The sequence below is a fragment of the Sorex araneus genome, chromosome 2 (genome assembly GCF_027595985.1).
Source record: "Sorex araneus isolate mSorAra2 chromosome 2, mSorAra2.pri, whole genome shotgun sequence".
NCBI classification, from domain to species: Eukaryota; Metazoa; Chordata; class Mammalia; order Eulipotyphla; family Soricidae; genus Sorex; species Sorex araneus.
In genome coordinates, this window is record NC_073303.1 from 83,826,969 (window position 1) to 83,854,194 (window position 27,226).

Sequence of the window (27,226 nt, forward strand, 5' to 3'; positions counted from 1 at the left end):
CGCCGACCGGCCCGACGCCCCCCGGCGGCCACCTACCTCGTCCCGGTCACCCGCCCGCAGTGTCTTTGAAAGGCGGCGGGAGGCGAAGATCGCGATGGCGAACCTGGGTCGCCTGCTCTGCGTGCTGTGCCTGTTCTGGTTCGGGGGGGCGAGCCTGGAGAACTCGCTTCTCCCGTTCAACACCTCCTCCAAGAAGCCCATCATCGGTAAGGCCGAGCGGGGGGCCGGGGTCTCGCCTGGGAAATAGCAGGTCGAGGGGGACCAGGTGGTGGGCGCAGACTTAAGGCGGTTTCCGCAGGTTCGCGGGACTCTGCAAAGTTGGGAGGTGGCGGGGTGGGCGCTGAGCCCTGCAGTTTTCATCTTCGAACCCAAAGAGTACAATCAGAGTGTGTTGCCAGGGTAGATGTTTGAGAAAGGCTTGGGGAAAGCTGCCCAGGAGATAATACCCTGGAAGTAAAATTGGGTTATAGTGATTTGCGTATGGACAGTTGAGATCAGTTTTATTTTAACAATACATAGGATGTTATTCACCCATTTTTCTTTTCTTCCGGGGAGAAAGATGAGCACTGTGTGTTCTGTAACTTAATACAAAGTAGGTATAAACATGAACATGTTAGACACAAATACACACCACAGACACATTTGTTTTGTTAATATCCAATTTTCAAATAGACTGCGTGTTAATATGTCTAACTTATAACGCCTTCTAGTTGTTTTAAGTGGTAGTGAGATTCACCACGGAAGATTGATTTACAGTATAATAATAGAAGGTTGGGATTTGTGAGTGCAGCAAAGAGAAAAGGAGAGGGCATTCCTTTCCTTTTTCTAGAAACAGTGGTCATCCAGGGTCAAATATTAAAGAAAACATAGGGAATGTACTTTTGAGCACCCTGATTATGCAGGCAATATTATTCAGTGAGCATGTATTATGTGCAAATTATTGAGTTAGGAAGTGAAAAAGATTCACAGACAAGGCAGTTGTGCTAGTAGTGAGATGGCCTTTAAGTCTGGGTGGACTTTTGGTCGCATTGGCTACGCAGGGGATTCAGCTTGAATTTTCCCCCTTGGGATAGAAAAGTGAGTGCAGGGTGATAGTGGTGGAGCTTACCATCTCTAGTGTACTGCACTCCTTTCTGATACCTTGTGTTCATGTGTCCCAAGAACTTCTTCAGCCCGAACTTTCTTCTACTTCTTCATTTTGTTGGCATTCCCTAATTCTTATTTACCAAATTTCATCTTCCTTCGTCATGATGCTTGTATCTCTTCATGAGGAGAACTGTCTTTCTGAACAAATTTTGGTGCTTGGCACATGTTAACTGGGTGCCTGGTAAGTGCCTCTTACTTTGAGAAGCTAGTACTATAGACATGATTGATATAGGCAGCTTTTTTTTTTTTTTTTTGCTTTGTGGGTCACACCCAGTGATGCACAGGAGTTACTCCTGGCTCTGCAGTCAGGAATCACTCCTTTTTTTTTTTTTTTTTTTTTGTGGTTTTTGGGTCACACCTGGCGATGCACAGGGGTTACTCCTGGCTCTGCACTCAGGAATTACTCCTGGCGGTGCTCAGGGGACCATATGGGATGCTGGGATTTGAACCCGGGTTGGCCGAGTGCAAGGCAAACGCCCTACCCGCTGTGCTATCACTCCAGCCCCTATAGGCAGCTTTTGTAGTTAGGGCATCTAGAGAGATATTGAAAGGGCTCCAAAGGGTGAAAACAATGAATGATGAAGACGTGGGTGGAATTCTGGACAGACCTGTTTTGATATACGTAGATGCCTTATCAGTGGTAAAGGTGGCCAGAGAGGTAGGTTCGGGGAGTCTCTCTGAACTCATTTCCTATTGCATTTCCCCCATCCCCAAATATCTGATCATATGAGTTCTCTGCATTGTGAGAGGCTCACATAGGACCCAGTGCCTTTGGACTTACTGTTTCCTCTCTTTGATTCCTCTTTCTACATATCTGACCTTGACATCTTCCCTCACCTTGCTGAAATCTGGGCTGCAGTATCATGCTCTGCCTTCTCATTGAGGATGTCCTGGCCACCCACATTCAGAGACTCTTTTGTTCATAGGTGCCCTCCGTACACCATTCTCAACACCACACCTTCTTCCTCTTGTTTTTCCCACTTACCACATGTGAACCACTCTACTTTTGTTTTATGATTTTGTCTTGTCGAGTCTGCCTGCACTTCTCTGTCCCACCTGCTAGAATTAAAGCCCACTGGCAATGATTTTTGCTTCTTTTGTTCATTCATGGTTCAGTAATATCTTCTGAATGAATGATCATGTGATCAGATTTATTTCCATGTGGGGAATTGATTGGAGCTTGAGGGCCTTGGGAAGGATGTCCAGAAAGCTTTTTTAGAGACTGCTGTCATTAGGGGTGAGGAAGGTAAAATATTGATTGATGTAAGGCACTGTAATGATGTTGGAGCTGGGAACAGAAGATATTTCCACGGAAACAGTGTGTCTTGGATTATGTGTGAGAAAGGACAGGCCTCCTAGATTTTAAGCATCTCTAATTTTTTTTTTTCTTTTTGGGTCATACCCGGCGATACACAGGGGTTACTCCTGGCTCATACACTCAGGAATCACTCCTGACGGTGCTCGGGGGACCATATGGGATGTTGGGAATCGAACCTGGCAAACGCTCTACCCCGCTGTGCTATTGCTCAAGCCCCAGGATCTCTAATCTGAGACGTTCCACCTCTGTGGTTGGGTGAAGGAGGCTGATGCTATGTTAAACCTCCTTTGAGGGCTTACTTGGTCTCTTTGGTACATTGAGTGAGAAGAGGCTCCTTAAAAATTGAGATCTGTCTTCACTGCTCCTTTCCCAAAGCCTATGATGTATTTGCTTCTCTAGAGCTTCATATTTAAGCTTATGAATTAAACAAGTAAGATACTGTCATTTTTACTGTGGTATATTTCAGTTTTTGGAAAGGGTAAAAAGAAAATTGTGAGACTAACCTCTTTTTCTTTTAATTTAGGGATACTGATGCAAAGATGCCATCATAAGACCATGAAAAAACTTGGAAACTACTATATTGCTGCATCCTATGTAAAGTATTTGGAGTCTGCAGGTGCAAGAGTTGTACCAATAAGGTATGATTCAATATATATGTATTTGGAGTGGCTGGTTGGGCCATTCCCACTATGCTCAAGGGCTGTTTATTCTTTGTCCTCAAATGTCACTCCTGGTAGTGCTGAGGGGACAATATGCTTTTCTGGATATCTAGTGGGGTCTGGTACTGCAAGGCAAGTGCATTAACTCCTGTGCTGTCTTCCAGCCCCAGACTGGACGTTTTTTCACAGTAAAAATGAAAATTTCCTTTTTATCATTAAATTATTATTATTATTATTGTTATTATTTTATCTCTAAAGACATTTTCTTTCCTATGATTGCATCCTTTATATACTATGGTAACTTTGCACCTTTTTTGCCACAAAGCTTAGACACTCGTTACGTTGTTTAATGGAAGGACCTGTGACTAGCTATGATATCATTAGAAGTATATTACACAGATTAAAGAGCAAAAGAAGTATTTTCTTTTGCCCCTGAAGATGTTTTTTTTTGTCAGCCATCATACAAATAATAAGGCAAAAGACCTACAAATTATCCAGATTTATTCTATAATATTAAAATGACGGAACACTTATACAGTGAAGGAGATTTTTATAAGATGACTTTATGATTCACAGCAGAGTCTGGCAAGCTACTTGTGGCATATTCAATATGCCAAAAACAGTAGCAAGTCTCACAGTGGAGACCTTACTGGTGCCCACTTGAGCAAATAGATGAACAATGGGACGGCAATGCTACAGTGCTACAGACTTTATGATATCTTCACTCTCCGAAAGTTTGAAAATGATTAATGCAGTGGCATCGCTTTTAATATAAATTGCAGTTATTGCCATTTTAAAGGACACAGATTTTTATTATTTTTTAAATTTTTATTTCTTATAAGGTTGTTCACAATAATTTATTAAATTCACTGTTCTAACACCAATCCCAACACCATTATACCTTCCTACCACCATTATTTTGAATTTTCCCAACCACCATCCAAGCCTGTCCTAATAGCGTACATTAAATAATTTATTTTGTATTGCTTATTATGAATAATCCTCTAAAAATGATCAATAAAAGTTTCCACAGTAGAAAGTGTGTGAAGATTGTGGTATCTCACTCAGAGGCAGATTATTTTGTGATACAATGATCTAATAGAAATGAAATGAGTCATAATAAACTGTGGTATGGAAAGAATTGAATTTTTTAATAAATAAAAATCTTGTAAATATTTGTAATATCTTGTCATTCCAGATAAGTATATTTTAGAATCATCTGTTCAAGCTCATCTATTATGAGATTTCACACATCAAACATACCATTTGCTGTGAGCCATCTGCTTTTATAAGTAATTCCACATTAAAAATTGTAACAAACAAAAGTTCTGATCAAGCAGAATATTAATAGAATTCTTACAAATGTACCCCCCAATAGTCTTATGTTTGAATTCATAAAAGATTGTTGTCTTTGCTTTGATCTTTTACATTTGGTCTCTATTCCAGTATGACCTTTTGCTTTTGATATTAATGTCTAATTTTTCAGATTTAAATTTTAAGACACAGCATTATTTGGAATGCAGATCACTGTATCACTGTTGTCCCGTTGCTCATCGATTTACTCGAGCGGGTGCCGTAATGTCTCCATTTGTCCCTGTTGCATTCAGGGTCAGGGGAATGAGGCTCATTATTGTGCCTGTTTTTGGCATATTGAATACGCCATGGGTAGCTTGCCAGGCTCTGCTCTGTGAGATTCTGCATCGCTCTCTTCCAGGAGCTTTGTGTTATAGTCTCTGGATCTTGGCCGTTTATGAGATTACATGGCTCTGGGGCAGTTTGTGGGTATGGCTGCCAAGCTATTGGAAAACTGGGGATCTGGGTGGAGGAGACCCAGTCCCAATTCGAGCAGGCTTGGAGATCTCAGCCATGGGTCCCGCATACCTTGGTTCCTCTATGGGTTCCTTCATGCGTGAAGCTCGTCTCAACGTGGAGAGTGGCCTTGAGCATGGCTGTGGTTGGGTTCTGGAGGTTTTCGGCTGCCAGGGCTCTGCTTGGGGCAGGGAGGGAAACTCAACCCGCCCACCTCCGAGGGGCCCCGGTGAAGACAACCTGGCGTGGGGACAGGAATGCAGATAATGTAAGAACTTCAGAAATGAGAAGGAGGCTTCAGACAGTGTTTGTAGTTTTGATCATAAAAGTATTTTTCTGAAAGGTGGTTTAGTTTTGTTTTTGTTTTTGTTTTTGGTGGTGGTGGTTCTGTGCAGTGAATTTAGATCAGTGTCATATAAGGCATGTGCTTTGCCATTGAGGCACCTCCCCAGAACTGCAAGCTGTTCTTTTATGACATGAGTGCTGATAACATGAATGTATTATATGAAGGAGATAGGCAGGTGGATTAGAGATTGTGAGAGTGAGATTATGAAGCGAAGATTTAGAGCAGTGGCTGAGTAATTTGATCGGAGCCTATTCTCAAAGAAGTGCAGAACAAAACCAAACCCAAGATAAGTCCTCATCAAATCTTGTTAATGAAAAGACGCTGGAGAAATAGATGAGAATGACAAATGTTTTTTAACACTGCTGAAGTTTTGAAATTTGGACGAGTTTTGAAACCGGAGGCCTTGTAGAACCCAGGTATTTATGACTAAGACTTTGATCAGGTGACTGCCAGCAAGCGGTTAATTTCTAGCTTGTGTTCCCAAAGTTCATTGTAAGCTATGTTGTTTTGAAGTTAGGACCATGTGACCCTCTAAAAAGCAGTGTAACGTGTGGCAGCTCTGTTCTGAATAGCTGCTAAGGATTCCGCACTGTAGAATGAGACTGAACTGGTCACACTGAGTTCATTTCTAAACTTTGAAGGTGAGGGCCCAAGAGGTGCAGTTTAGATGGTGAAAAGGAGATGAGGAGAAGTAGGCCAAGTTTGATCACCCTCCGCCTTCCACTGCTTTCTCCCAGCGCCTCTTGCTTCCAGATTACCATGAGGTAAGTCCCCAGTAGACCCAAGGAGCCTCAGAGCATGCTGTTTTTGAGAGGTGGTCTGGAGCCTGCAGGCTGCTCTGGGCTTTAAAATGTTCCAGGTTGGGTCCAGAGAGCACAGCAGGCTGAGTCCTGCTTTGTATGCTGGAGACATTATATATCCTGGCACCACATATTGCCCTTGATCCCACCTGAGCACCACTGGGTATGGCCCCCACACTCTTCCCCCCCCCAAAAAAAAATGTGTTAGGGGCTCAGAGATAATAGGCTCAGAGCATATGTTGCATGCAGAAGCCCTGAATTTGAGTCCTGGCATCTCATGATTCCCTAGCATGGATGCCAAGCTAGCCTTGGCGACCCCTAGGCACCTCCAGACTTGAACAACACCACATCAGTAGGTAGACCCCCAGACCGTCAGACTCTCACAGCTGAGCCATGTACACTGGGAGTGGCCCCCAGCCTCCCTGGCAGTACCAGGAGTGTAGGCAGGATAACATTGGTTTGTCCTTTCTGCCTTGCCATAGGGAGCTTAGGTTTATTGGGTTACTCCCATCACAGTGCTCCCATTCCTCTGTGTTTACTTGTAACCTCTTTCTTGGTGCTCTTGTTGACTTGTAAATATTGTTTTTCTCTTCTCCTTAAGTCCTTTGCATAGTTAATTCAGAGCAATGTCCTTTTTGTATAGACACTGGAAGACAGTTAATGCTATGCTTTTGTAACTTGGGAGTTAATTGACTCCAGATTACCTCCTGGACATCTGTTCTCTTGGCTTAAGCCTCAGTTGCCCTTACTTCCTAGCACCCCAAAAGCAAGGTCTCGAAAAGGGACTGGATGGACATAGGGCAAGCAGTGAGCTATTCTGGCATTGAGATGGTCCTGGCCAAAGTGCCATAATACTTAACTATAAGTTAAGAGCATAGTCATGGACAAATTCTGTCATGATCCAAAAGTAATAACTAGATTCAGACCTTGCTAGGGTTAGGAATGATTAATCTGGCCTGAGCACTGTAGTCTGAGTCTGTGGCAAGATGTCCCCAGGAGAGCCACCCTACAAGCTCAATGTATCTCTTACTGTGTCCATACAAATAGTTAATATTAAGAAGTAGAATTAAGATGTTAATTAAGTTATTAAGTTGAAGGAAAGGAGAAAAGCACCTTAAGAGGTATTTTGCCTGTGAGCAAAGGAAGGGCTTTTTTATGTTGATTTTGTAGAGTTGTTGAGGTTGGGGCAGGAGGAGAGAGAGAGAAAGAGAGAGAGAGAGAGAGAGACAGAGAGAGAGAGACAGAGAGAGAGAGAGAGAGAGAGAGAGAGAGAGAGAGAGAGAGAGAGAGAGAGGAGAGAGAGGAGAGAGAGAATGAGAATCTCTTTGCTAAAGTGATACATCTTGATTCTTCACTGCCAAAAAGCACAGTGAAATTTGAGCATCTGCTTATTAATGTTAATAATAGGTATCGACTTACTAACGGAACTGGTGTCTAAACACCTTCTGAAACTTTTCCCTGGGGCAAAAATGGACTCTAGTCAACATTTGATTATAGGTCTACTTTGTGGTGGGATGCAGTGGCATTAGGCTTTGTTATTCCACCAGAAGATTTACTCTCAGTGCGGAAGTCACAGGACTCTGACAAACACGATCCTCTCATTATTTGTTCTTTTATTTTGTTCAACTTTTAGAAGAACAAACCAGTCTTATTGTGACTAATTAAAGGTTGCATAGCCACTTGTCACAAATTAAATTCATTGGTTTTCTCGGGAGAAGGGAAGTAAATCATCCTGCAGTGAGTTGTTAAGAGGCCCTTATGAGATGTTGGAGAGAGTGCTTCAGAATAATTACCTGGGTAAATCAGCCCATGAGGTCGTGATCCACTTGCTGTCTCATTATACACCTGAACTCTTGACTTCTGGAGACGTGAAGGTCCTCAGATCTTTGCCCTTGGTGGTAAGGTAGAGGATGCAGAGGCTTGACTTCTGTCACTATTATTTTTATTTGCCAGAGCTGCTTGTAGAGAGGCATGTTTATCAATCTATTTAGCTTTCTCACAAAACTACTATCTTTATCTTGGATAATCTAGGATATAAGTTTGTGGCTATTATGTAACTTGTAAAACACACCTCTAGGATGGTAGGGAGTTAATATTGTCTAGTATTTGAGATTATGTTTCATCTGAATAGTTTTGGTTGGGTTTTTGTTTTGGGGTCACACCCAGTGGGTTAATCCTGACTCTGCACTCAGGAATCACTCCTGGCAGTGCTCAGGGGACCATATTGGATGCAGGAGCTCGAACTCAGGTTTTCCTTAGAGGAAAGTGTGTGAAGATTGTTGTATTTTACCCAGGGGCCATTAAGCCCTTCTATAAGAGATCACTAAATGTTGCTAAAGGTTGAGCCTTGTGTGCATATCTATCTATCTATCTGTAAGAATTTACTTCCCCCTAAGATTGTTAGCCTTCTGCTTTAAACCCCATCACATGTGGTGCGCTACTCTTGGAGTATGAGTGGTGTGAGGTATGAGATGTCCAGGGATAGGTACACTTGTGGGTGAGGCTCAACCTGAGCATGTGGAGAGTGGCCGTGAGCATGGTGGCGTTTGAGTTCTGGAGGTTTTTGGCTGCCGAGGCTGGGTCCCTTGGGGCAGGGAGGGAAACTCACCCACCCCTGCTCCAGGGTCCCCTGAATGAAACAGCCTGATGTGGGGTCCAGCAGCATGGCTATGGTGAGTCATTTTATGCTTTCTTCCGAGAGATTTACAGAGTCTCTGGATTGTGGCTATTGATGAGATTACCTAGCACCAGCCAGAGGTGGCTTGTGGGTGTGACTGCCAAGTTGCTGGAATCAGGGGGAAGATGAGGGGAGGCACCCATTCCTGGTTCCATTGAACCTGGAGTTTTCAGTCACTAGTCCCACATACCTGGGTTTCTGCGGATTCACTTGTGGATGAAGTCTGACCGAGTGTGTGGAGAGCAGCTGTGAGCATGGCAGTGGTTGAATTCTGGAGGTTTTTGGCTGCCTGGGATGGGATTGTTGGGGCAGTTTGGGGAGGACTCTCACCTGCCCACCTCTGGGTGGGTTGGGTTTTTGCCCTTCTATAAGAGATCACTAACGTGTTGCGAATGAAACAGCCTGGTGCGGGGCCCTGAGGCATGGCTATGGTGAGTCACTTATGTGAATTTTAAAAGTTAACATTATAATTTCATCTGAAGACTTGTTTTTGAGTTTGGGAAATGTTTGCTAACTGTTTGTATTATTTTCAGAATTGATCTTATGAAGGACGAGTATGAAAAGATTTTCAAATCTATTAATGGGTAAGTTAGTAGCATCATTTTGATATAGTATATGAGATCAAAAGAGCTTGCATTCAGGCTGGAGAGTGCAAGGAAGGTAGGCATTTGCCTTGCATTCTTCCAACCCTGGTTTGAATCCCCTGTACCACATATGATCCCCTGACCACTGCTAGGGGTCACTTTAGAGAACACAGCCAGGACTAGTACCCCCTTCCTCCAATAGAAGTCTGATTTTGAAAAACAATACACATATCTGTAGTATGTTTTTCTGTGAAATGGTGGTGATGTAACACTAGTTTTCTGAGAGTTTTTAAATTTGAATTATTTTTTTTTTGAGAGACAAGTTTGTTCTGCAGAGAGAAGGCAGATTAGAAACAGGTATTAGATAGTAGATAATTTTAATTTTATGCTTGACTTAACATTTGTTTTTTAAACATTGCCACACATACTTTGCCCACTGAGGGGGCCCCCCTCCTTCAGAAAAGATTACTCGGTGGGCAGAGAGAATGTACAATGGGTAGGATGCATGCCTTGCATGCAGTCAAAGTGGGTACAATACCCAGAACCTCATATGGTCTCACCAGGAGTAATTCCTGAGAACAGAGCCAGGAGTGAGCCCAGAGCATTGTCTGCTATGGCATGCTCCTCCCGCAGTTGCACTCCCAGGATTGTTCCGGTACCCCCAGGAGGTGGTGTTGCCCACTTTGGGAAAAGTGTTTTAATGCATGTCTTCAGTGTTTAGATGTCACTTAGAATGGCATGTCATGCTGCTTGCTTTGGATTTGGATTTTGCCTCCCCCTCTCCCCCTCAGACACTAACACACACACACACACACACACACACACACACACACACACACACACACACACACACACACACACACACACACACACACACCCCTGGCAGTTCTCAGGAGTCCTAGCTCTGTGCTCAGGGATCACTCCCGGTGGGCTTCGAGGGACCATATCGTGTCCTGGGGATTGAACTCGGGTCAGCCACATGCAAGGCAAGCTCTCTACTCACTGTTCTATTGCTCTTGCCCTGAATTCACATTTAAAAAATTATCTTATAGTGGGGCTGGAGCAATAGCACAGCGTGTAGGGCGTTTGCCTTGCACGAGGCCGACCCGGGTTCAATTCCCAGGGTATGGTCCCCTGAGTACTGCCAGGGGTAATTCCTGAGTGCAAAGCCAGGAGTGGTCCCTGTGCATCGCCAGGTGTGACCCAAAAAGCAAATAAATAAATAAATAAAAATAAAAATAAATTATCTTACAGCTTATACAATAACGATAACATCTTAAAATACAAAAGTTCTTTTCTGTGGCTGGAGAAGGGCTTGAAGTGTGTACGCAAATAATTCGGTATTGTTTCAGGATCCTTTTCCCTGGAGGAGGTGCTAACATCAAGAGGTCAAATTACTCTCACGTGTCCAAAATATTTTACAAGCTTGCCATAGAGGTAAAATATCAGTTACTATTATTGCAGATGAGTTTTTGTGATGTTCCATGCGAATAATGATCTTCTAAGTGGATGGCATCCTTCCTTCATAATTACCATGATCTCATCACCTCTTCAGCAGCCAGTGACAGCTTGTGTTCATTCCCTGTGTGCTCCGTTTAAAGCGATTTGGAGAGACCCTTTAGTACTCTGGTGACTGCCTCCCTCTGAGAGCATCAGCCAGGTTTTCATAGTGGCTTAGTAAGCTGTTAGGCGTACTGGGCGTCAGTCCCATGCTGTTAATTCTCGTCTCCTCTTGAATCTGCTCTTCATCCTGACTCACACAGTGTTTGGTCTTTCTATGCAGAAATCTTGGATTTCATACTGTTACAACACAGGACCTTTGGGCTCTTTTGTTAACTGTCAGGTTACACAGACTTTCTCTTATTGCTCAGACATTTCTTATTTCTTTCTTGAACTGTTACCAGCAATTTTATACTTATTACTGCTAGTATTCCCCCCTTGCCTCTCCTTAGTCCTCAATCCTCCCTCCCTCCCTCCCTCCCTCCCTCCCTCCCTCCCTCCCTTCCTTCCTTCCTTCCTTCCTTCCTTCCTTCCTTCCTTCCTTCCTTCCTTCCTTCCTTCCTTCCTTCCTTCCTTCCTTCCTTCCCTCCTTCCCTCCCTACCACCTTCCCTCCTTCCTTCCTTCCTTCCTTCCTTCCTTCCTTCCTTCCTTCCTTCCTTCCTTCCTTCCTTCCTTCCTTCCTTCCTTCCTTCCTTCCTTCCTTCCTCCCTCCCTTCCTCCTCCTTCCTCCCATATGGAGAGAAAATGAGAGATCATGGGTTTTAAGAGACAACACTCACTAGAGAGGGAAAAAGCAGCTAGAGAGAGACAGAAAGAGAGGGAGGGAAGGAGGAGAGAGAGGAGAGAGGGCAGAGGGAGGGAGGGATGGGAGAGAGGAGAAGGAGTGAGAGAGAGAGAAGAGAGAGGGAAGGAGGGAGGGAGGGGCCAGGAGAGGAGGAGAAAAGGAGAGAAATTCCAGAGACATGGGCTTGGGAAAAAAGCCTTTCCTAATATTCCCATAAAGAACTACTTTTGGTCATACTTATTTGAAAACTTTCAGTGGTTAGGCTAAGTCACCTGTGTAAGAGACTACACAGGATATCGGATTTGATCAAGACTCACAGTGTGTCCGCAGTTCACCTTTCCAGCCTACCCTTACGAAGGTAGTTAAGGCACGAGTTACTCTGTCGCAGCGACTCTGCGCCCCTCCCCCTGAGTACGTCTGTTCTGTTTCTGCTCGTCCTTGATTTATATCTTCACTCTATCAAGCCTAAAATATTGCTCATTTTTTTTTTTTTGGTAGAGGTTTCCCTACCTATTTCAGCTGAAAATGCTATTCTACTCCCTTTTAAACTTTCAGAGTATTTTGTGTGGAATTGCTTAAACATTTACTTGGCTCCAGCTGTGAATAGGGCAGGGGCCATATCCTCAGGAAAGGAGCTTTTCTTTCAGAAGATACAATGTTGTAAAGGTAGTTGCTCATATCATCAGATGCTGTGATTTCAACACCATTTGAGGTATTCCTCATTTCAGAGCGTATGGTCCCATGTACTTGGTACCTGCTCCATGGATACCTCTTTAAAGAAAGTAGTCAACAAAATTGGAATTTTAGTGATGCACTTAGGAAATATATATGCTATAAAGTAATCATGCATGGAGAGACATGTAACCAGTAGCCAACCCTGGCTCAATCCGTGACCCCATATAGGGTCCCCTGAGCACTGCTAGGGGCCACTTCTTTGCAGGGAGCCCTTGTGCATCACCGGCCTAATTCTTTCTCTGAGTTCCACTGTGCCCGTGTCCCCTCCTACCCCCCAAATCTTACCAGGGAATAGAAATTGTATTTTTTCTCAGTGAGGAATCTTCCTCCAAGTACTTTTTTCATTTAAAATGAAATGAGTGACTTATGGGTTATATTTTACATTCTGTCATTGCTTTAGAAAATTTACAAAACCTAATTTCATAACTGTCAGCACATGAGACTTTAATCTTTAGATAAGCAGAAAATTCAGTCACTAGAAGAATACTTTCCTCAACTTGTATGAGTTGTTGTGATTCCCTTTGAAGAAATTCAGTGCATTTCTACTTTAGTAGTTAATAACTTTTACTCTGTGAAAATTATTTTACTTTTGCTTAGTCTTTCCTTTACTGATTATTCCTTTCTTTCCAGATCACAGCTTTCACCTAATTTAAATCTAGTTATCTCAATATGGTATAATGCTGCTATTACTATAAATTCAGATACAGTGGGACAAGAGCATATTTTAAACTAGACAGTCCTATAAAGTATCAAGATTTGCAGATGATGTATAAAGAAACATTTACCTCACATTGTCTTTGATACTTACAGTCCCTAATGGCTGCTTGTATAGCTTGGTAGTTAATTAGAAATTGCTGTTGTTTTTTTTTTCTCTAGTGTAACTGATGTTGGGTAGTTTGGTTGATTAAAATGGAATTATTTGTAATTTTGTGTAAAGATAAACTAATAGCTTACTAGTTAGACTCTAGGAAATTCTTTCGAAATGCATGTGTCCCTTAAGTGCCTGCCTTATAAGGACAAGGCAGATATATAACTTTCATTTTGAAGAGTTCAAATATGCTTGGCTTTCTCTTTTACTTGGCAAAGAGTTTTGATGATGGAGACTATTTTCCTGTGTGGGGCACCTGTCTCGGATTCGAAGAGCTTTCGTTCCTGACGAGTGGAGAGTTCTTGCTAACTCCCACCAATACTACTGGGTTGAAACTGCCGCTGAACTTCACCGAAGGTAAGAGCTTTCAACACTTTAGGAAGTGTTAATAGGGCAGGATTAGCGAGAAAGTTTCAAAGCAAAACATTCGCATAGTATTTGTTGATTTTTAAATTGAATTTCACAGACCAAAGGTGTGAATGATGACTTTTATACCTAGATATGAGGATGGCATAAGAAATTACGGAAGTTCATTGCTTCTGGTGATATCTGGATCATGCACTGTAGCACTGTCGTCCGTCCCATTGTTCATCGATTTGCTCGAGTGGGCACCAGTAATGTTTCCATTGTGAGACTTGTTTACTGTTTTTGGCATATCTTGCCAGGCTCTGCTGTGTGAGCAGGATACTCTCAGTAGCTTGCCGGGCTCTCCGAGATCAGGATCATGCATGGCTTAAAATAGGACCTGTTTTTTGTTTGTTTGTTTTTTGTATTTTTGGGCCACACCCAATGGTGCTCAGGGCTTTATCCTGGCTCTGCACTCAGGGATCCCTCCTAGGTGGGATCAAGGGATTATATATGGGTACTGGGGATTGAACCTGGGTTGGCTTCATGCAAGACAAATGCCCTATCTACTGTTATTGCTCCAGCCCCAAGGAACTGTTTTAAACCCCAGCTTTGTCGCTTTGCCTTGGGATATCATTTAACCTCTCTGACTGATTTAATTTACTGATCTCTTTAAAAATGGTCTACTTCTTAGGATTGGTTATAAGCATCAAATAAGAGAGTTTTTAAGTACTATACTAAGCACTCAGACTGGAGTGATAGCACAGCGGGTAGGGCGTTTGCCTTGCACGTGACTGACTGGGGTTCAATTCCTCCGTCCCTCTCGGAGAACCCAGCAAGCTACCGAGAGTATCCCGCCCGGAGAGCCTGGCAAGCTACCCGTGGTGTATTCGATATGCCAAAAACAGTAACAAGTCTCACAATGGAGACGTTACTGGTGCCTGCTCGAGCAAATCGATGAACAACGTCCCGACTGCTACAGTGCTATACACTTGCTATATAACCATCATAAATGTTAGTAATAATTATTAGGGTAAACTTTTTCCCTTGGCTAGCTAATCTGTTTCAACACCTGCTTGGGTAGACTGCAATTCGGTTATGGCACAGTCCATGAAATGATCATGGTCACCATAAGTTAAAGGTCATTTCTGTAGCTACTGTTCTAATTTAGATGGTAGCCGGAAGTCATGGTCCTCTGACCATTGGCTACAAACTGGGAAGCCCTTTGATTCCCACTCTGTTCATTAACTCTCAGGAGTGACTCACAGAATTCAGGAAAGCTCTGTGCTTGTTGTGATGAAATTTTTATTTGAAAAGGTGCACATAGGACAGTATCTTGGAAAGAATGCAGATTTTCCCCACCAGTTTCCTGTTGAACCCCAGGACACATTGCTTGCTTGTGTATCAGCAAGGATGTTTCAATTAGCCTGAGTATTCAAAGGTTTTACTGGGGCTTATTTGTGAGGATAGGGCTAAGTCGTTAGTTATGGGATTGAACTCAACCTTCAATTCCTTTCCTGTCTCTAAAATCCTGATCAGTTCATAGTCTTTTGAATGACCAGCCTCAACCTTTAGCTGTATGGGGACCCTCCTTATTCCCCTTCTTGGCTTATAAATATAGTTTTAACACTTGGGAAATTCCAAGGGCTTTAGAAGCTCCCTGTTAGGAACCTTGGATGAAGAACAAATTTATTATGTATCTCTAAGTAGATAATGGTTCTTCAGGTGCTTAATGTCGGGAACCTCTGACTTGAATGCTACCAAACTATTAATGATCTCAAAAAGTTTGGATTGCAGAGTAATTTTTGTTATATGTAAAAATCTATAGAACGTACTGTCACTGTCACTGTCATCCATTGCTCATCGATTTGCTCGAGCGGGCACCAGTAACATCTCCATTGTGAGACTTCTTATTACTGTTTTTGGCATATTGAATATGCCACAAGTAGCTTACCAGGCTCTGCCGTGTGGGTGAGATACTCTCGGTAGCTTGCTGGGCTCTCCAAGAGGGGGGAGGAACCAAATCCGGGTCGGCCGCGTGCAAGGCAAACACCCTACTGCTGTGCTATTGCTCCAGCCCATAGAATGTACTCTTTTTCAAAACTTTTTTCTCACATTAGCTGTCTTAATCTTGGCAAGAACCTTTGGGACAGTATGCATTAGCTGTATATTTTGGTTGTGTATGGTAAAACAAGTTTTACTTTTTCTTACCCAGTTTTCAGAAAAGGAATAAAATCACTGGAATAAGATACTGAACTATCTGTAGTGTTGAGTCTCATAGAAGCTGTCAACAATTTTATTAAGGGGCTTCATTTAAGGGCTGACACTAGGACACTGACCACCATCAGGTTATATTATCCTTTTGCAGGCAGTTGAGTCCACCTGTTTCCATGTGGCACTAAAGTTGTACATACTCCAGAGCTTTCAGTGGTACATACTGCTTTTTGGAAAAAAATACTATTTTTTTTTAATCTTTTGGATCTTTTTTGAGGAGTCATTTTCTGGCCTAGTCAGTGTTCTTTTCTACACTGCTAGTATTTTTGACTTTTGATGTCTTAGATACTTTTGAAAATGTATTATAAGTTTTTGATCCTTTCCTGGAAAACTAAGCACATGCACATGAAAAAAAAAATACAGCCGCTTTTTTAGAGTTAGAGAACTCAGAGAAAGAATCTTTGTTTTCTAGAGAACTCAATGTAAGTGTTTTTGTGTAGAGACTGGGAATTAGCTGAGTGGCTGAGAGTATGCTTCATACATATGACACCTTGAGTTCCGTTCCTTTCAATCCCCAACCCCCCCAAAATTCTTTGCTTATTTTCCAGCTAGCCTACTATTTTTTTTTATCACAAGAACTTAGGTTTTTGGGACGGGAGAGATTGTATGGCAGGTAGGGAGTTTGCTTTGCACATTGCCAACCTGGGTTTATACCTGGCTCCTCATATGGTTCCCAGAGCACAGAGCCAGGAGTAGTAAGACCTGAGCACTGCTGGGTGTGGCCTCTATAAAAAAAAACAATGAAGATTTTTGCTTCTTGTGTTAAAATTTTTGAAAAGTACTTAGATATAGAATATATTTAATTTGTTAATTTATTTTGTTAATTAGCACTAAAATTATTTTATGTTTGACTGAAGTACTTCTGTGGAAATGTTTTATTTACCAACTAGACATTTTAGTTATGTTTTAATAATGCCTTCTCTGGCTGTACACCTGTAATATTTTTGTGTTTAAATTATTCCTCTTAAATAATATGGACAATCCTCAAAAAGTTAGAAATTGAGCTCCCATTTGATCCAGCAATACCACTCCTGGGAATATATCCCGGAGAGGCAAAAAGGTATAGTAGAGATGACATCTGCATTTCCATGTTCATTGCCGCTCTTTTACAATAGCCACAATATAGAAAAAACCAGAGTGCCCGAAAACAGATGATTGGCTAAAGAAACTCTGGTATATTTATACAATGGAATACTACGTAGCTGTCAGAAAACATGAAGTCATGAAATTTGCATATAAGTGGATCAACATGGAAAGTATCATGCTGAGTGAAATGAGTCAGAAAGAAAGAGACAGACATAGAAAGATCGCACTCATATGTGGAATATAAAGTAGCTGAGAAGTACAAGCTTACAATGTTGCGATTCCTGGCAGACATTTCTCTGGACTTAGTTACTAAAATACTAATATACAGAAATCCAAAACTATGCTGCTGCTAGTGTGGCCTTCTGACCTCATATCTCTTCATTCTCAGCAATGGAAAACAAATTACCAAATGCTTTCTTTTCAGCAGATCGACTTTAGGGGGGAGAAACTCCAAATCAATAATAGTGAATTTTTTTGTTTAAATATTGAATGTAATCAAAGTAAAGTGAAAGTAAAGTGAAATTTACCAGTTACACATGCGGGGTGGGGGGCTGGGGAGGTGGGGGGAAGGGGGAAGGTATATAGTGATTCTTGGTGGTGGAATATGTGCACTCGTGAAGGGATGGGAGTTTCAGCATTGTATAACTGAGACTTTAACCTGAAAGCTTTGTAACTTTCCACATGGTGAATTAATAAAAGTATTTAAAAAAATTATTCCTCTTGTGCTTAAATCATTTTAGCTATATTGCAGAGCAGAATGTTTGAAAATTTTCCTGCTGAATTATTGCTGTCATTAGCAGTGGAGCCTTTGACAGCAAATTTCCACAAGTGGAGCCTCTCATTGAAGGTATCACATTAATTACAAAATTTAATTTATATATACAGTTAACTACAGAAGTAGTAATTTTGTTTTCTTTTTGTTCTCTAGAATTTTTCTAAGAATGAAAAGTTAAGCAAGTTTTATAATGTATTGACTACAAACTCAGATGGCAAGGTACAATTTGTTTCAACAATGGAAGGTATGTATTATTACACAGCTACTCTTTATTTCACATACCAGTCATTTATTAATTTGGAATTTCATAATTCTTTTTCTTATAAATAAAACTATCACTTTGATGCCTGAGGATGGAAGTTAGAGAATTTTTGGAGCCAAGAAGATTTTGTTCATGTTCAAGTCAGTTCTGGTTTTCCTAGGTTATCTTAGAGAATAGGGTCATGAAGTTAAGGGAAGAGTAAAGTGAGAGTAGAAGAGGAAGTGAATGGAGGAAGTCACAGCACTCCTAACTGGGAAATTTCAAGGGTTTTGTGATTGTCATTCTTAGTAATAGGACGTATTAAGTACCTTGCCTGTTATATTTGAACAATATAAACAAATGGAATTGACATTTGGAAAAAACATCTTTGTAAATATATTGATAAAGTGGCAAGAATATGAGGCTGCCCAGGACAAAAACCTCCAGATTTTTAGTTCCCATTTCTTTCTTTATTATTTATTTATTTATATTTTATTTTATTGAATCACCGTGAGATATAGTTACAAGCTTTCATGTTTGAGTTACAATCACACAATGATCAAACACGCATCCCTCCACCAGTGCACATTCCCCACCACCAGTTCCCCAGTATACTCCACCCCCCATTCCCACCCTCCCCCTGCCTCCATGGCAGACAATATTCCCCATACTCTCTCTCTCTACTTTGGGGCACTATGGTTTGCAACACAGATATTGAGAGGTCATCATGCTTCCTTCTTTATCTACTTTCAGCACACCACATCTCCCATCCTGACCGATTCCTCCAACCCTCATTTTCTTAGTGATCCCTTCTCTATTCCAGCTGCCTTCTCTCCCCACCCCCCAATCACTCATGAGGCAGGCTTCCAACTATGGATTAGCCTCATTTCTAATCAAGAGAACTTGAGATGAAGCACAGAACCCCATACCTGAAGAGTAACATTGGAGGTAGACCTGAAAGGCTGTCAGTGTACCTCCAACAGACAGGGGAACTCAAAATTCAACTAGGATTCTGCCTGCAAACTGCACGAATGATCTGTTTGCAATCCTGGAACTAAGGAAGTGAGGGTGATAGCTCCAGTCTGAACATTAATGGAGGTGGTGGGGAGCATACCCGATAGTACTTGGGGTGCAACCTTGATGGAAATGAATATGGAGATCTCTCAAAAAACAGCAGTAGCGAAATCGATGAACAATGGGATGGCAGTGCTACAGTGCTGCAGTCCTTAAACAATCGATTGTTTTTTCTCAACAATTTTTGTCCAAGGCACCGTGTTTTACAGTCCAGTTAAAGATAGACTTTAATGCATAGTGTCCCAACAACGCACCTACAAACGACCATTGGGTCAGTGTTCCTGTCCAGTGTCCCAATATCCCACTCTCCTCCCCTTTCTGTCCTCATTTGGTGAACTGAGTTCTATAGGCCAATGTTCAGGTTCTGTTGCCTTTTGTAATTTGCTATTTCCTTGCTGTTTTTCTTAATGTATTTTATGGGGATTGGTTTAAAACATCTATAGTACTGTGAGGATGGTCATTTTAACAATGTTAATTCTTCCAGTTTATGAACAGAGGAATGTATTTTCACTTCCTTTTTACCTTCTGTTTCTTTTGGGCCACACCCAGTGGTGCTCTGCACTCAGGGGTTATTCCTGGCTATGCTTGGGGGACCATATGGGATGCTGGGGATCGAACCTGGGTCCAGGCATCCTACGCGGTGTACTATTGCTCTGGCCTTTGTCTCTGTTTCTTTTAACAGAAATCTTTGGTTTTATTTTGTGTTAAGTCTTACCTTCTTTGTTGATACACAGGTTCTTGAATTTTGTGGACACAACTGAATAGAATTAAAAAAAAATCTGTCCTACTTCATTGCTTGCATATAGAAATGTCACAAAATCTTTCTTTCTTTTTTTTTTTTTTTGCATTTTGGGTCACACCTGATGATGCATAGGGGTTACTCCTGGCTCTGCACTCAGGAATCACTCCTGGAGGTGCTCGGGGGACCATATGGGATGTTGGGAATCGAACCCAGGTTGGCCGCATGCAAGGCAAACGTCCTACCCTCTGTGCTATCGCTCCAACCCCACAAATTCTGAATATTGATATTGTAATGTACCATTTTACTTTGTAAGTTTATTGTTTCTAGGAATGTAGAAACCTTAGGGTTCTAAATATAATGTGTGATCATTTGAAAATAGCTGTAATTTGACTTCCTTTTTTTCAGTCTGGATATCATGATAATCTTTCTGTTGCATGTGGTAAACACTTTCAATTGTATGTTGAATACTAGTGGTGACAGTGGTCATCCTTGCCTTGTGACTGATCTTAGAGGAAAGGCATTCAGGTTTTCACCACTGAGTATGATTAGCTACAGGTTTACTGTAATTTGCATAAAGTTCCTTCTATCTTCAGTATGTTGAGAGTTATTGTCACGCTGGAATTTGTCAAATGCTCTCTGTGCATCTATAAACATGATCATATGATTTTTTTTTTGTCTTTTTTTTTTGTCATGTATTGGTATGGTTTATCATACTCATTGTCTTGTGTCTATTAAACATCCTTGTGTCCCTGGAATAAATCCCAATTGATTGTGGCTATTTGATCCTTTCAATGTATAGTTGGATGTGGCTCACTAAGATTTTGTTGAAAATCTTTGAATTTATGTTCATTAGGGATATTAATATGTAATCTTTTAATGACGTCACTGCCTGCTTTCAAATCAATCCTTTAGAACAACCTTAAAAACGTGTCACCCTGGTTCATGAGCAGCTGCAGACTGAGAGGCACAAGGATTAGGCTGAGACAGGGGTTAGGGTTGGCTTACATGAAAAGACACAGTCATGGCATTGTAAGTGGGGGGTTGAACATGTTTACAGAAAACGGGATAGTGACCTGTCCTCTTAGAAACTTGGGTCACTAATTTAATCTGCTTTAGGCTTCTCACTTGGGATTATTTTCAGAGGCTTAACTATTTTATTCATTAACTAGTAAAGCAAATAACACCATACGATTGTAAATATTTGTGAAAGTTTATTGTAAGTTGTCCATTGACTGAAACAAAATTCTTTTTGTGTGTCTGAAGAATGTACACGATTTTCCTTTGGGTTATAAAAGAACGTTTTACATAGGCTGTTAAATATAATGGAAGCAACATCTCTGGTCCTGTTTCTCACTTAATCCTAACTAGTTTGATTTCTTTATGCAGCGTTTCATTATCCAATATATGGTGTTCAGTGGCATCCAGAGAAACCACCTTACGAGTGGAAGAAATTAGAGGGCATTAGTCATGCACCCAACGCTGTGAAGGCTGCATTTTATTTAGCAGAGTTCTTTGTTGCTGAAGGTAATGTGGGTATATCATTTTACCATTTTAGTGTAACTTCAAAGAAAATTTCCTTCATCTGGAATTTTGAATATTATTGCTTTGTAAGTGTCCTGTAGATTGAACTTAAAAATTCTGAGGGCTGGAGCAATAGTACAGCAGGTAGGGCACTTGCCTTGCACACAACTGACCTGGGTTTGATCTCCAGCATCCCAGATGCTTCTCTGATCACCACCAGGAGTAATTCCAGAGTGGGTAGCCAGCAGTAACCCCTAAGGATTGCTGGATATGGCCCAAAAACAACAAAATTTTTTTTTAATTAAATGAAAACCCTGGAATTGAAATATTTGGCACTCAGAACCAATACAATTATTTCAGTTCATTGTTGAATTTCTGAACAACTGCATAAAGTATGTTTAATTCTCTTTTGTTCTTAATTGAAAAATGTCTCCTTCATTGCATATCTTTTTAGAGACACCATTTTAATTATACCATTTCTGAGAATTAGGTATTTTTTTGAAGATAGTGATCTAAGTTAGATACTTATATCATTTTAAGTGAGGCCTTCTTACTTAGGCATATTAACACACTAGAGAAAGTAAGTTCGACCTACTTGTTCCTGATGAAAACAGGTATTTTCGTGCAATGTTAGGTTTGTGGGTAAAACTGGGAATTTGTTTGTGGCTACTTACATTTTAGTTGTATTTTAGATACAACTAAAGGTAATTATTAGATAGCAACAAACGTGACTAGCCAGGTATAGGACATAAATCTATCCAGACAGGGTTATTTGATATTTCAGTGAGCTTTGTCTGCATCTTCTCTCTAAGCTTACTCTGATTTGTGTTGGTTTTCTTGCTCATCCTGAAATAATAAGTATTCTCCTGAATTCACTTTTGTCTAGAATATGTTTAAAGGACATATATAACATGATTATTATTATCAGTAATGGAGCATTGCGAATGTAAAAGTTGCCAATAAAGATTGGTAAAGAGACTTGTTACATATACAAATTTTATATGTTGGACACCTGAAACCCAAATGATGTTGTATGTCAGTTATATTTCAACTAAAAAGTTAAGTTCAATTGAATGGTTTTATTTTTAAAAAAAAAAGCAATGAAAGGGAAAAAGATACTCCCAGATGCATTTTCAGCTTACTAAGTATTTTTATTTCATGCGTGTGGGAGTAATGAGAGCACAGAATAGTCGGCTGCATTACTATCACAGGCTGGTGCTAGTTATTTGGTTTTTCTTTTGGTTTTGTTTTGGAATCACACCGGGCAGTGTGATTTGCTCCTGACTGTGTGCTCATGCTCAGGGATCACTCCTGGCAGTGCTTAGGGGACCGTATGGAGTGCTGGGGATCGAACTGGGGTCCGTCACGTGCAAGGCTAGCGCCCTACCCACTGTACTACCTGTGACCATGTATATTTTTTTCCAATCTCTTTTCTAAAAATGTCATTATTTTTTTTTTAAACTTTAAGGAGCAACTGAGATTACGTTCCTTCAGAACAAAATTTCGGCAATGCTGAATTTTTTGCCTCATTTTCAATTTTTATGCCTTATTTGTGGGACATGCTCCCTTCTCCATTTGCCTCAGCTTTGCCATTCTCTCCATCCCCTTTATTACTGAAACATTTCAGTAAGGATAAATTCTATAAATATGTTAATGTATGAGTCTGCCTGGTTACCAGACTAGACTATAAGTCAGGAAGTTGCCCTATTTACATTGTCATCCTGTGTGAAGTCCTACGTGTAATGTTTGAGTTAATGGGGAAGCAAGCTCCACATGAGATCTGGAGCAGGGCTAATCTAGCTCATGCAGGAGGTAAAAATCACATTCCAAACCATGTTGATGCTTTAGCGAGAGTGAATTTTATAAGGCATGTCTCTCTCTCTCTCTCTCTCTCTCTCTCTCTCTCTTTCTTTTTTGCTGGTGTTTTCCCAGTTAATAATGCTCATCATAGGAGGAAATGTTCTAAAGTAGCATTTTGAAAAATGTATCTTTTTAAAAATAAAATATTCTGTCTTTTGAAAAAATAACTTTTTTTCCTTGCAGCTCGAAAAAATAACCATCATTTTTCATCTCCTGCTGAAGAGAGTAAAAGCCTGATTTATCAATTTCATCCTACTTATACTGGAAATTTTTCTACATTTCAGCAAGTTTACTTATTTGATTGAAAGGCGTCATTGTCCTAACAGTAATTTTTAATAATTACATAATTAAAATGTTTTAATAATTTGTCAGTCCTGGTAATAATAACCACAGAGAGATTCTTTTTCCATGATGTTGCTGGCTTGATTCTTCATTAAGTATATTTGACTATACATGTGATAATGAGTGGGATGAAGAATAATCAGTGTATTACATAAAAAAAATTTCTTTTATCTGAAAATAGAAATATATTATTTCTATTTCTATATTATTTCTATTGAAAATAAAAAATATTATTTTTTAAATTCTAGAAATAAATATGCTCCTCTATCCACTCCATCCTTTGTTGAAGATCACTTAAAAATCCTACCTCTAGTTCACTCTGTTTGTTTTGGTTTTTGGACTATACCTGGTGGTGCTCAGCACTTAGTCCTGGCTCTGTGTTCAGGAGTCACCTTAAAGAGTGACCAGGGCCAGGGATCAAGGTTGGGTCAAGTCACCTGGAAGGCGAGTGCCTTAATACCTATACTATCTCTTTGTAGATCACTCTGAGGTCTTACCTCCTTTTAGGAGTGTGGGGTGTGTGTGTGTGTGTGTGTGTGTATGTTTTGGTCTTTGTAATTCCATTTGTGCACATACACACACAATGTCCAATGTCCATTTTCTGTTTAAATTCCATAGTTAAATTGCATGCCTCCTGAAAGTTGAGTCTGTCTGGAACTTTTTATCTTCTTCTATGTCTAGCAAAGTAGGAGTCTTAATAAATATTTGTATCATATTTGTCAATGAGCTTTTTACCATGGAAAATAATTTGAAAGTTATACATTTGGGTACATTTTAATCTCTCAGTCCATCTTTTCCTGCTCCACCATTTACTGTCCTATATACCCTCACCACAGCGGGTAGGGCGTTTGCCTTGCTCGTGGCCGACCGGGGTTTGATTCCTCCATCCCTCTCGGAGAGCCCAGCAAGCTACCTAGAATATTCTGCCCGCACGGCAGAGCCTGGCAAGCTACCCATGGTGTATTTGATATGCCAAAAACAGTAACAGCAAGTCTCACAATGGAGACATTACTGGTGCCCGCTCGAGCAAATCAATGAGCAACGGGATGACAGTAATACACCCTCACAAATTGTGAAATTTAGGTGTTCCTTGAGTACAACCAAGTAACTGAAAGAGAGCTATTTTTGATAGACAACATGTTTACACATGTTCTTTGTTCTCCAGAGAGAGGATTGGTTTCTGCCCATGAATATAAATATTCTTCATTAAGTCCCTCTATGTCAAAGGGTGCTATATACCAGCATATTTCATGTTTCTCACCACTAGAAAAGGTAGGAACACTCATATTTCTAGGGCTCCCCCAACCTGTTTGTGAGGAAAATCTTTGAAATATGTGTTTGTTTCCCTTGGAAGTTCTTATTAACACTTAATCCTGACATCATTACTTACGGTGCTGTATTATCCATTCTTCCATGGATGAATTCAGGCTTTTAATTGCTCTCAAAGCCTCTTACTGTGCTTCACTTATGATGAGAACCAAATTCAATTAAATGTAAACCATTACTTGTTTTTTTACTCAAATGTAGTTTTTCATGTTTCTGATCAAATTTTTCTTTTTGAAGTTTTTATGCCGGTATTATTTCAAGAATGGAATCTCAAAGTTAGCCATTTTCTACCATCCATACATCTACCACCTGCAGGCAGGCTGGGCAAAGGGCTTGAGATCAGGTGAGGAGAGTTACCCAGAATTTTTTTTTTTTTTTGAGATAATTGTTTTCTTATATTTTTCTTTTCTCATTTTTTTAAATAAATTTATCTATTTTTAATTAATGAATCACCATGAGGGTACAGTTACGGATTTATACACATCTGTGCTTATGCTTCCCCCATACAAAGTTCGGGAACCCATCCCTTCACCAGTGCCCATACTCCACCACCAGTAAACCCAGCATCCCTCCCATCCTCCCCAATCCCATCTCCCCCCACCCCACTCTGTCACTGTGGCAGGGCATTCCCTTCTGTTCTCTCCCTCTAATTAGCTATTGTGGTTTGCAATAAAGGTGTTGAGTGGCCACTGTGCTCAGTCTCTAGCCCTCATTCAGCCCGCAACTCACTTCTCCCACATGGCCTTCGACTACATTATAGTTGGTGATCCCTTCTCTGAGTTGCCCTTTCCCCAGAATGTGAGGCCAGCCTCCTAGCCATGGAGTCAACCTCCTGGTAGTTGTTTCTACAATTCTTGGGTGTTAGTCTCCCACTCTGTTATTCTATATGTCATAGATGAGTGCAATCTTTCTATGTCTGTCTCTCTCTTTCTGACTCATTTCACTTAGCATGAAACTTTTCATGCCGATCCACTTAAATAAAAAATTTGTGACCTCCTTTTTTCTAACAGCTGCATAGTATTCCATTGTATAGATGTACCAAAGTTTCCTCAACCAGTCATCCGTTCTAGGGCATTCGGGTTTTTTCCAGATTCTGGCTATTGTAAACAGTGCTGCGATGAACATACATGTGCAGATGCCATTTCGATTATACTTTTTTGCCTCTCTGGGATATATTCCCAGCAGTGGTATTGCTGGGTCAAATGGGAGCTCAATTTCTAATTTTTTGAGAATCGTCCATATTGTTTTCCAGAAGGGCTGAACCAGTCGGCATTCCCACCAGCAGTGTAGAAGGGTCCCTTTCTCGCCACATCCTCTCCAACAGCGGTTGCTTTTGTTCTTTTGGATGTGCGCTAGTCTCTGTGGTGTGAGGTGGTATCTTGTGGTTGTTTTGATCTGCATCTCTCTGATGATTAGTGATGTAGAGCACTTTTTCATGTGCCTTTTGGCCATTCGTATTTCTTCTTTGGTAAAGTTTCTGTTCATTTCTTCGCCCCATTTTTTGATGCGGTTGGATGTTTTCTTCTTGTAGAGTTCAACCAGTGCTTTATATACCATTGATATCAACCCCTTATCTGATGGGTATTGTGTAAATATCCTTTCCCATTCTGTGGATAGTCTTTGGATTCTGGTCACTGTATCTTTTGCGGTGCAGAAGCTTTTTAGTTTAATGTAGTCCCATTTGTTGATCTCTGTTTTTACTAGATTGCTTAGTTCTGTGTCACCTTTGAAGATACCTTTATCTTCAATATCGTGGAGGGTTTTGCCGACCTTGTCTTCAATGTACCTTATGGTTTGTGGTCTAATGTTGAGGTCTTTAATCCATTTTGATCTGACTTTTGTGCATGGTGTCAGGTCGAGTTCTAAGCCCATTTTTTTGCATGTGGTTGTCCAGTTGTGCCAGCACCATTTGTTAAAGAGGCTTTCCTTGCTCCACTTCACATCTCTTGCTCCCTTATCAAAGATTAGATGATCATACATTTGGGGTTGTGTGTAAGGGTATTCCACCCTGTTCCATTGGAGTTACCCAGAATTTTGACAAGAACATCTGTCCCTTGTATAAGACTGACTTGGACAGTGCGACGATGTTATATCACTGGAGACAAGATGACAGTTGATCAACACAAGATGACGTGTTGATGCTACTACAAGCAATCTATAGACCTTTTTTTCCTATTGTCAAGAAAGCCTGAGGTGGTGAGAGCTCCAGCCCCTGGAGCACTGTGAGACATCATTTAGAGCCCATGGAAAGAGTAGAGTGACTGCCTTGGGTAGAAGCATGATGTCTTGCCTCTAAGGTGTGTTGTCTCCCTGTCCTTTATAGACACTGTAGTTGGCAGATAGTTTGAGCCTATACATAGACCCACATATGTGCTTACGGTCCATGTAACATTAACTAACCCTTTGATACCAC

The 27,226-nt window shown here is 40.9% G+C and overlaps 1 protein-coding gene across 1 annotated transcript; it reads left to right on the forward strand.

Annotated features, from left to right (window-relative positions):
• Positions 1 to 25,616, forward strand: GGH (gamma-glutamyl hydrolase). Its single transcript, XM_004602427.2, has 9 exons — positions 1 to 206; positions 2,988 to 3,102; positions 9,289 to 9,339; positions 10,692 to 10,776; positions 13,446 to 13,584; positions 17,673 to 17,779; positions 17,861 to 17,951; positions 21,151 to 21,288; positions 23,329 to 25,616. The coding sequence occupies exons 1-9, from the start codon at positions 95 to 97 to the stop codon at positions 23,448 to 23,450; spliced, it is 960 nt and encodes a 319-aa protein (XP_004602484.1). The 5' UTR covers positions 1 to 94; the 3' UTR covers positions 23,451 to 25,616.
• Positions 25,617 to 27,226: the final 1,610 nt, after the last annotated feature.

Excerpts from the sequence above, each read along its gene's own strand:
- GGH (XM_004602427.2), top strand. The coding sequence starts at position 95 with ATGGCGAACCTGGGTCGCCTGCTCTGCGTGCTGTGCCTGTTCTGGTTC. Across the intron at positions 9,340-10,691 it reads ATTTTCAAATCTATTAATGG|GATCCTTTTCCCTGGAGGAG; the intron begins GTAAGTTAGTAG and ends GTATTGTTTCAG. Across the intron at positions 10,777-13,445 it reads TTTACAAGCTTGCCATAGAG|AGTTTTGATGATGGAGACTA; the intron begins GTAAAATATCAG and ends TACTTGGCAAAG.